The sequence below is a fragment of the Pecten maximus genome, chromosome 5 (genome assembly GCF_902652985.1).
Source record: "Pecten maximus chromosome 5, xPecMax1.1, whole genome shotgun sequence".
Taxonomy (NCBI): domain Eukaryota; kingdom Metazoa; phylum Mollusca; class Bivalvia; order Pectinida; family Pectinidae; genus Pecten; species Pecten maximus.
The window spans coordinates 24549803-24562000 of NC_047019.1; the positions used below are offsets into that span (position 1 = coordinate 24549803).

The 12198-nt window shown below is 34.3% G+C and overlaps 1 protein-coding gene across 2 annotated transcripts in view; it reads right to left on the reverse strand.

Moving 5' to 3' along the window:
* LOC117327615 overlaps positions 1-12198 on the reverse strand; it is a 39492-nt gene that overhangs the window by 19963 nt on the left and 7331 nt on the right. For both annotated transcript variants that reach the window (XM_033884670.1, XM_033884669.1), the window contains one exon: positions 5839-5880. In XM_033884670.1, the coding sequence (XP_033740561.1) occupies positions 5839-5880 (42 nt within the window). The remainder of the gene's footprint in view (positions 1-5838; positions 5881-12198) is intronic.

The following is a 12198-nucleotide window of genomic DNA, read 5'->3' on the forward strand; positions in this document are numbered from 1 at the left end:
AGAAAGGTGAGGCCAAACAGAAAAGAACCTTGACGCTGAACCTTGATGTGATAAAAGAAGGACGTATCAAATTATTTTGCTTTATCCTAGTTATCTCTATTTAAGGGGTTGGGTGAGTTAGGGTGTGTATGTGTGTATGAGAGGGCGTTTTGGGAATCGGGAGGAGGGGGTGGTGGTCATGACATTCACACGAATATATCTTATATAGATTTATGATTGTTGAAACTAGAACTTTTTCTTCGAATTAAGCAGGGTCTTCGAATGATTTTATATGACTTATTTATTACAGCTTAAAATAATTAACCAATTTATGAAATTACTGGTTTCGATATTCCGTCCTTTTAAGTTAAATACAATTGGGTAAGACAGCTACATCGATCTGTCAAACACACATAGACAAATATTGCGAATGTGCAATTGAAAATATCATGTTTTTCTTTTTTCAAAAGGAATTAAAAAACAAAAAACAAAAAACAAAAAACTAAGGAATCCATCAGAAAGTATATTCAAGTCAAAATAAAAGAGAGATAATAAAGGAACAAATGTAACTGTCCATAACAGACGATGTCGTTTCAGAAACATCGATGGAGATTTATGTTTCACTGTTAGTGTGGGTATGATGTTATCAAATTCTTTATACTACAACTACTCCAGTAATTCCTCAATGATCATCATAGTACAGAAAGTTAGTCGACGATATAATGACATGGATGATTATGTTGTAAGGAGTTTAACAATACTAATAGGCTTGACATATAACAGAAACAGAGTTTTGTCCAAAACATTTTACAATTAAAGAATACCAGGGGTTAGGTTGTCAAGACAACACAAAAAGAAAATATCACTGATGGAAATGCTAGTTACGTTCATGTTAAGAGGAAGTTATAAATGAACAAAGGAGAATGTAATTGAAAAAGAGAATTAAATGCGAAACCACGTATCTACGCAGGTTTTCTGATCTGGTCTTTGACTGGATCGACTTCGTTTATCGATCACGAAACAGAATAAAGAACACAGAGAAGATGTCTTTCTACCGATTTCTAGATAGTATGTTCATACACGCGTACATGTCATAACGAATGCTTTCTGTTAAAGAAACTTCTCGGCTTGCGTGAAACGTGTTAAAAGTAATATACATTGTAAGCTCTATATCTTAGGGCATTTCGAACAACAGGCTTCTTCTCTCATGGGTCTTATGCATTACGCACAAACAAGCGAAAAACGTCACTCCTTTGTGCGTGTGAGGTGTGTTATAGACAGACGTTGTCTTAACCTTAAAGGAAGCGCGTGAATCTAATCAGTAATTGATCGTTAAATATTTTGTAAACAATATATAAAACTGCTCCACAGGGTAGCATTAAATGTGTTTATATATACAATGTTTTCTCTTTCGGGATACTGCATTAACCAATATTTGATTTGAAATATATCATGAAAATATGAATATGTGAAATATTTCCAATTTCTTTTCAAATAATCATGCACGTTAGTAGGTACATTTTGTATGTCACATGGTCTTTTGTTCTCATATTCACAAGTACGGTACATTTAGATGTTTTTATACAGCTGCTCTACACATATAATACATTTAACTATTCTAGAATCATTTGACCTCATAATATACGTTTACTCTACCAGCATGTTGTGTTTCACTGCTAGCAACTCGAGACAATAATTCGTAATGAGCGTCTGTTCTGGGTCAAATTCAATCACGTTCTATTTCTTGAATTCCGGTTTCTCGCCATAATTGCATTCATCCACGAAATAATTTATTTATATTTCGTTTTATCTGTAGGACAATCGTGCTCTTTAAAGTGGGGATATTCTTCTACTATCTAGTTATAATCGATTGTCTGTATGAATGAGGCCTACAAGGAATAAAATTAATGTATATATGTATATATTTTTTGCAGTTTAATGCACCTGGTTCTGCAACTTTATTATCTCTCTGACAAATAAGCAAAATAACCCTTTCAAAATGGCCGCAACACCTTCATATTAATCATTTATAGGGAGTATACATGCCAAATTAATAATAATGCACCAATTAGTACTTGCAAAGCAGGGAATGTCATTGGCTACATTTATCAGCTAGAAAAATGCCATCATTTTTGTGATGATATTCAATTTCAAAACCCTAAATCTTCGGTTATTAGCGAGCACCTGGCAGACATACATAATCATTTTTATCTAAAATCTTACTTCATATCTTTAACTGCTGGTATACATTATGTGATGTAAAGACTGTTAATCCGTACTGGACACATTTAACCCTTTATGTAGATACCGTTGAGGTGATTTTTTTTCTCTTGCTTCTAGTTACGTGAATCCTGATATATGGTCCTCTGGTTATTTTTGTGTATCTACTCCACAGCTAAGATATAGATTGATTGCTTCTGCAGTGATTTTTTTTCTAAATACATTTAATGCCTTTTCGATATTAGTAACACCATTGTGTTCTTTCCCATAATCAAATAAACTATGCCTAATGATTTTAATTCAATATTAATAGTTCCAGTGCAATCAATAATCCATTTCTTACTTTATTACTCACTTAAGATTCGTTTAATTATTCTAACATTTATCTCACTTGTCGCATGTATTTACCAAGCTCTTTTACAACTTCTGTTATATCAATTTATCTATATACATTTTGATGCGTGACATCCTAGGAGCTCCGCTAATGCGAAATTATGTGTAATGCATAATTGATGGAATTCTTCAAAATGCAGTTAAGTAAATGTCATTTATTTTACTCTGAAATGGATTATAGGATGATCGGCTGCTTACGGAAAATGTTTGTTTGATCATTAACGATATAAGTTATATATAAGTACATGGTTAGATGTGTCTAGGATATCGCACGACATATACAGAAGTAGTCGGTACTCAACATTCCACCATGGTCACGATTCGGGTAAATAATTAGTCATCCTGAACGTACTTTAGTACTTTCTATTTTTATTACCTCGTGATGTATTTAAGATAATTTCAATATTTATGTTACAATTAGGGTTCATTGTGGACAAACACAAATGGACGGACTTAGTGCGGTTCTAGGCATGACGATTGTCACTGACGGAGGAGCGGTTGTTTGTACAATTGTTGTTACTTAGAAACTGCGGAATGAAACTAATTCTATGTTCCAATTAACACGGCGATATTAATATCTTATTTCAGACAGTGGTATAATCGGCAAGTATGTGTTCATTGTAGCATGATACCACCAACTCATTCTGATTGAAACAAAGGAAAGTCTTTAAAAACAGATAAAATAGCTACCAATAATATCGTATATCATTGGGACGTTATACTGATTCAAATCGCGTCACCTCCGATAAAACATGGGCATCGTTTTCCCTTTTTACTCCAAATAATATATTTACATATCCTCCTTTCTTACGTTATAGGACGTTACCAGGTCTAGTATTTTAAAGATATAATTGGTCATGGTGAAGATTTCAGCATGAAAACTGACTTATATTATAGTTCCGATTAAACATAGTTTTTATCATGTAGAATGCCCCCTCTATTAATTCAAACATTATGAATGATGTTTCATCTTAAAATCAGAAGAATTATCTATTATTCCACAAACCAAATAAACCTTCACCAAGTACATGCAAGAAAGAAATGCCATCAAGACATATTACTGTCTATTTAATACATTATAAACGGTTCCCATACCAAATTGACTACAACGTAAATAGACTGCACACATGTCGATGCTGATGGCGTAAGATGAAGGAAACTGATAGAACCAAGTATGGGACTGAACGGACTGTTTTTACGACACCACTGCCAACACTTTGGTTAAGATGAAATAATTTATAGCACATATCAATTACAACAAAACGTGATTCTAAATGAATACATGTGATGCCTTATTAGCCTGGTTTGCGCTGACACGTACACTACGCTAACTTTACTACACTCTTCCGGAAGTAAACGATACCGGGAATGATAGTGATACATAGAGCACCATCTGCCAAGGATTGGCCTAGAGATGGATGCCAACCATACGGCCATAATTCAAAGATGTTACGTCGAAATACGAAGGCAGTAAATTAAATCCCTTTGGGAGAGAGACTGATATTGTTTCGTATATCTTAAGTGCTATCTTTTGTTTGCGGAATACACATGCTATTTACGAGAGCATTTATGGAAGTTTCGTGATCATATGCTCATTTTAACTGCCATCGACTTCATAGCTATTGGTGTGAAGAAAATATTTTCCAAATCTCCTCATTCCATCGTCTAACCCTAAAGTTGTCCTACGGTCTCGTTGTTTGGGATGGGACCAATAACCCATTATTTGTTTTATAACGTTAAATGACTGACAAGCGATATATTCATTTACAGCACATTGAAACCCTTCACAAATGACATTCTAATATCATATAACATTATACTTTTTTCCAAAAAAAGATATGTATTATTACATATACTGTCGTCATTATTTTGGCATGTTGTTATGTACTGCCATATAAAGACAACCTTATTCAATGAAGCTCGGCCTGTAACGATCTGTAGGGATCCGACTCTGGAACCAAATGCTGCTTTCCTGACACTAGATTGTCTTGAAGACGAAAGTGTGGCAAAGGTTAGCAAATGACCAGGATTATGTAATTTACAGTTGGATATTGCGATTGCTTTCGATCTCACACACCTACTACTGGACAGTGTATCCCTTGAAACACTATTCAGACACTTTATCGATAGTAACGTCCTAATCAAAGATTCTCTTTTAGCTCAAACTCCAAAACATCTATCATGTCTACCAATGTATTGTAATTTTGATTGCATAATGTTACCAATCAATTAAAAGTTTTAATCGGACCCATCCATTCTTTAACTTGAAATTATTTCGGGATTGCTAGAAGTCAGGAACATAACGATGCGTGTGATTCCACGACATGTGGGTTTGAATACATTTACGATGTTTGTAACTTTTCGTATTGTGATAATGTACGGTTTTGTCGTTCATTGTTTGTAAATGCATACCCTACGCTGTCTTATTTAAATCTTCATCGCTTCTCCAACCATTCAGTGGTTAGAAATCAGCCAGCCTGTCACTGATGTTGGGAATAACACACACGTCTTTTGCCCTACCTGGTAACACTTGGCGAACATTACATTCTTGTTGAGCAGACGCCCGCTGTCGGCTTTGATAGCGTCATTTAAATAATTAGTTGACGTAGGTTTAAACAGACAATTGGGACTAATTGGGGGAAAATATGTTCTTTGAAATAGTTCGGGAGAGTGATGCTTTTTCCAGCCTTGTTTTAAGCCTTGTTATGTTCCTGTTGGGTATAGGACCAATTCATGGTTGGTTTTACATTATGAAAACTATTGTGTGATAATTTGCCTATAGGACTTGTTGTTCAAAATTAACTGTAGGCATAAGATATAAAGGTCGTCGAATATGGCAATATGTATAGGATCTTAAAGCACGTTGGGTGTTTATGCGTCTGTCTCTATATAGTCACAATGCTTATTCACGCGGAATCACGTGCGCGCGGCGAGAGCTTAAACCCCATTAGTATAACAACGGAACCATTTTACTTTACATATGTGATATCAAAGCAACTAGAAAATTAATGGAGAATGCAAAACAGAGTTGACTTATTCCATTTGTTCCCGTCTGATTCTAAAGAAATGCAAATTCGTTCCCATTTTTTATTAATCTATTTTAAACACGCCACAGTTCATACAGGGCGAATGCATGTAATGTAGATTTGTTGCGCAGTGTATCTAGATATCATTTCTTTTACATTCTGTGTTGTAAATTTGTACTGATTTTGGTTTATGTATAGGAAGAAGTTTCTATATACTTACCTCCTAAGCACGCGTGAATAGACCATCTCCCTCGGCATTTCCCTGTGAACATAAAACATAGATAGTATTACAAAATCATACCCAATTAGTTAATAATTATGGTCATTGAAACAAACAAAAAATGTCCTAGAAAAAAGAAAACTCAATAAAATCTTGAATAAAATGTTTACCAGGAAAAGAACACTAAACACTTCCACAATGAGTAAGACTTAGTAATTGATCAGATGTATTATTATGTAATCAGTGAGTACTTATACAAGTCAGGGACATGTGTGTAAGAAGTATGTTGATAATACATTAGGCTGTTCAGTAACAGGTCAAATGTAAAGGAGATCAACTGATTAGTAACATGAATCACGTAAAAATAACTAGGTCGAATTAGCTCTGAAAAATAAAATATCAAAATAAGTATACAAGCAAACGTCGGCAATGTAAACGTCTATTAAGTTTTTTTTGTATTTAATGCAAAATAACGCTAAAATTCACGGACGTGAGTGTTCTGTTGAAAATGATGATTCACTCCACTTAATATGACATTCAGAAAACGGCGCAGTACATAATATAGTGTAAATTACAAAAGCTAATTAGACTGCGTTATACAAAATGTTTCGGAAAAACCAAACAAACAGAAAACATGTTGTCATTTGAAGACATGCAATTCTATACTAAATTAAAGTTGTTTTTACGAAATAAAGTTAGGCATGATGATTTTGATATGAGATTGGAATGCTCTCTTGCTTGGAATCTAAAAGTATCTGTCTGCTCAAGGAGTAATTTAATTCATTTTTACAATTGTAACATGTTGTCTCTCCTACATTTTCTATATCAGCCATCGGTAACTTTACATGATCAGTAATGACTGCTAACAAAGTTGTCATTATTCTGATGTTCTCAAACACGCGGCTAAATTTGATGTAATCTAACTGTTGGAACATAAGACATATCTAATGTGATAACATTCACGTTTCTACAAACTTCACGAGAGATGGAAGTACCTGATATAGAACAATGCTGCCTCTAGATTATATCATACCCTGTCTACATCCACTTTATGGGGCCTTGAATTGATTGTTAGTACTCGATAGAACCAGACCAAAAGAGACATCAACGCCAGGTGTATCATTTTAGAAGAGTCATATCTGATCACAATGTTTCAAACAGAAATATATAATGACACAATATATTCTTTCGCTAACTCATAGTACTCACAATAGCATCCGTACTAAAATATAAAAAGAGATTGCTTATTCATCACCTTGACCTACTTTCTATGTTATCTAGCTCTGTCATTGTCTTTGAATTTATCAATACAGAAATGAATCAAACATATTAATGATTTGATAATCTAACTGATGAACTATGAAGTGAATGTATTTATATAAAGTCACAATATACATACTAGATAGAAGACAATACCTTTAATCGTACTTAAGATACAATACATCATCTAGCTGGACTATAAAAGGAGAAAACACATTTAAAATATTATAATGGGCACACGCGCAATACAACCGGGTGGCGCTCTTATATCTTAATAATTAAGTAGGTTTTAGATACCTACTATAATGAAAAACCGAGAAGGGAGAGAGAGGGGGGGCTTAAGGACATGGTCAAATCGAAAACTACGAATAACTATATCAGCAACAAAGCATGGGAACTGTAATACTAGGAACTACTCAACCAAAAAACAACCTACAACAGAGTATGAGGACAGTATCACTGTGATATACTTCACCAAAAACCAACCTACAACAGAGTATGAGGACAGTATCACTGTGATATACTTCACCAAAAACCAACCTACAACAGAGTATGAGGACAGGATCACTGTGATATACTTCACCAAAAACCAACCTACAACGGAGTATGAGGACAGTATTACTTCGAAATACTTCACCAAAAGTCTACCTACAACAGAGTTTGAGGACAGTATTACTGCGAAATACTTCACCAAAAATCTACCTACAACAGAGTATGAGGACAGTATTACTGCGATATACTTTACCAGAAATCTCACTAAAGCAGAGTACATGTATGAAGACAGAATTATTGCGATATACTCAAAAAGATCTACCTACAACATAGAATTAGTACTATAATAATATGATGTACTCCACTTAAAATCGATCTACAACAGAGTATGAGGACTGTAATACTACTATATACTCCACCAAAAATGTATTAGTGTTATTATTGTTATTATTTGTTTTAGTTGCCAAACCGTATCTCATTGAGAATACTTTTCACAGATAAATTTCAATGAACACAAATCCATGATTTTAAGAAACTGTATGACTTGCTTAGTATGATTGGAGAATGCGCTGACAATCGTGTACATCGTACAAGTTAAAGCATAGCCGTTGAAAGTGATCGGTGGGATGTTTTCATAAAAATAGCTATTTATCAAATCAACGGTAAGTTCAAAGCACCGATAAACAAAAGTGGCCCTCACAAGTAAACGTAGTTTAGACATGTCAAAGGTTTGATATCAGTTTGTGAAAAAATAAGAAGTAAAATGTGCTAGATCCAAACGCCTCATTGAATGAAGATAGTATTCCCTAGGTATTTTTGCTGGAACCGTCAGCACGTAAATGATATCTACGAATAGCCTGAAAACCCTAGACAGAATTCATTCAATCTACGGTTGTGGTTTGTAATCTCTTACAATTCTAAATACAGTTTCTGAGGTCTTTCTCCTGATGTCTGATCGACACAGCTCCAATTTTACCGAAAGCTTATCTAGTGAACATATTTTTGATCAATTCTCAATCGAAATAGACAAATATCATCATGAATGCAATTTCTGGCATCCGGAAAAAATCATTGATCTGAGCCCCATACACGTTTGCACCGGTTGATGTGCTTGAGATGCAGCTGAAACAGAACGGTGATCTAGATCAGATAGAAGAAATAGACATATCGGTTTACCATGTAGAACAGTAATGTCTAATATAGAAGAATGGTCACTCATTATTAAATAAGGAAAACAAAGAAATATATATCAGCAGATTTTAATATAGATACATGTATGTAGACTAGGAAAATAATCACTTTCGTGATAATTTAGTTCCTGGATTTCTCCCAGGGTGGAATTGGCATACCAAGTGTCAATCATTGTATCGTACTGATCTAAAAGCTATTAGGCGCCGTAGACAGTGAGTTCGGGGCCCGGTCAGGGCACAACTCATAAAATTGTCATCCTTTTTTGTGTTACTATGCCATATATCTAACAATTAGAAGAGTGTATCATATGCACTATGTGTTGTTGATTCGAATGTTACATATTTGGATTTTTTGTCGTAATTGCATTTTGTTGATTATACGCCCAGTTATAAGAAAAGACAACTTTAATTGATGCCATAATTATAGTAAAAAAACCACATTGCAGTAGTGTTTAAAATTATAAAAATGTATGTCACTGTTATCATATTAACTGGAAAATATCTTATTTATTTATAACGAAAATACTCAACTATATGGCTCTAGTTCATCAATGAAGCCATACTATATATTTTACGTATTTTAGCAGCGTTATACATGTACATGGTTGATAATTTTTTCATACAAAATCATTATGGAAGCGAAAAATACTTTCCAGTCTCTATCGATAGGGGTTTCTATTTCCAATTCATCTCTACTCTGTTTATACCAAATTATCACTATGTGTTAAATATCCGATGGATAAACTATCAAAGAGCTAGCTTTGGTATCAACAGGTTACATTGATGGTATACTAGATACTTGAAACTGTAGGGGATGTCCTTTATTAATTTCAACTGCCAACAAGACAATGTAACAAAGGTTATTTGATGCACTAGCAACGCAAAGCATAAACTGTAAAACACAAAAGAACAGCTAATGTCAGTACGTCGGTTTTGGACAGATTTAACAGCTTATTTCTAGCCTAGGTGGCGACATGTAACACAATGGTTGATCCTTTGAGATATCTTAATCTCTTTTAATCATTCCATATACGCAATGCCATGCACTTTGGAAGCATACAGACACAAAAGAAAAATGTGGTTATGAATATATTTTGAACATTTGCTTACATTTTGTTCCCTCAGCTTAATTCTGACTTTGTAATGGCCTCCCTGGGAATCATGGGCAAGTCTTTTTTCAATATTTGTAATTTAATCCAAATAAATGCAGTATAATTATACATAATATCTTTGATGTTTTCCCTCTTTTTTTCTGGCTTCATTCTTGCAATAAACTCATATGTCCTAGATGGATATTACCGCACATCATTTTTTCATCTTTGATTTGTCATCTGTAGATATTACAGATATGAAAATTGCATAACTTCATTTCAACAACGCAAATATATCGTTAACAAATAACTGTAACATTCCACAAATCAAAGGGTCAGGACGGGGCAGGAGAACACTAATCATTCTCCCCCATCGTGGACGAGATAGGTGAATCCCAGCCCTAAAGGGTCTTAAGTTGACAAAAAAAAAAAAAAAAAAAAAATCATGCCTCGTGTTGGTAACTGCAGAATCTCCCCCTCCGGAAATTTTCTAAATTATCCACGAGTGAGTGATTTGAAGATTGTATTATACATGTAATACTGAATGAATAGAACGTTTTTTACAAACAATACTATAAAGTTATCTTTTCCAGAGATATAGAGAGCTTGCATGTGCTGTGTACTCTTGTTCAATGTTCCGTAATCCATATCATCCTAGTATATTTATTAACTTGAACAGTCTATGGAACAACGGTTTTGTTTCTGTATTTCAGAGTTGTCTGATCTCATGCCTTTTTAACATTAATTGGTTCCGTGTATTGCACGATCAAAACCCTTTTTTGAAAAGAACTGACCATCTTCTTTGATAAAATGATGCTTGTGAATGGTAATAGTTTGAGTACAGATGCCGATAAGACGCTGTTGACAACGCCAATGCCGAGATGGTCTCTCATCGAAAGCCTATTTCAACTGTGTTCGAATTCGTAGACAATTGTTAGGTCTGACCCCAGATGCCATTTATTACCTTAAGTGAGACGTGCATGCTTGTGATATAGAGGAAGCAGACAAGACGACAACGCGAGCCTCAGGCGAATCCTATGTATATGTCATTAGTATCTTAAATGGACGTTCTAAGCTAGGACCTATCCTTTTATACACATATTTGTTCAGTGTGATGCTAAACTTAATAAGTATTCAATAAGTTGATGTCAAGTTATTGAGCCTCAAGACCACTCCGTTTTTCTTTGCCTATGGCACGACTTCCTCAAAGAACTACTGTTGATAGTGTAATAGCAAACTGACTCGTGGTGAGAAAATCCGAATGTGTAGTTTATACGAGTTAGGAGCAGGATAGATCAATATGTTATATCTAATTCCTCAGATTTGTATAGAGGAAAGGCATTGTTTCTTACCCTGACCTTCAATGACAGCGATACGGTAAAGAAGAAATAATATTTAAATAATTAAATGAAATGGTTTAAACGATATTTATAGATGACATAATAAGCTGAGGTGTTCTGTTAAAGATATCAAGGGGACGTTCATATTGTATCCTTATATTTGATATGATGCTTTGTAAGAAGGAAAATACAACGCAAATTAACTTTTAACATGAATATTTACCTAGATTAAGGACACCTTTACCACTATAATATGTCTTTAAACTTTGAACTTCAAATATGGTTGATAGTATGATGAAAGGGCCGCGTGATGGATACATTCTAAGATGCAAGGTCGCATGGGATATTTTCAAATAAATCTAATAGCTTTTATCCTTCAATGCATCCTGATCACGTCGGCGGTAAAACATCACGAAGACCTGGAATTTTAATAGCGGAAAACGGGAGAATTTCTTACCAGACAAAGCACAGTAAATCTACTTTAACTTGATATTTTGTGTCTATTTTTATATAAAGGAAACTGGCGTTGATTTTCTTGGTCTTTTGTAATGAAATTGTATTTCCTGAGAAGAGTAGAACGAAGATAAGGTGTAATGGAGACAGACATTCGTCTGTAGTTAGTGGGAGGTTTTTTACTTAAGGAGAGTCGACGCTGTGTCGCAATTCAGTCTCCTGATGTTTTTTGTCATTGAAGGTAAATGTCCGAAACGCATTATTAGACTTGCCATAATGTTTTGCCCATTATAATGGCAGAGAGAAGAAAGGCCATACATTTGCAATGGCAGGCCTGTATGATAAGCGTGATGTTAAAAAATATGATACTGGATAAATTAGTATCTAAGCAACCCCATACATTGTGCGAATTGCTTAGAAACCGTTGGATAAGTATATGATTTAAATAGTCAACATGTCGTTATAAAATTGACCCATATTAGTATATGTACCTTTGTTTTTTGTGTTATCATATATTTGTAATTGTTGTATCTT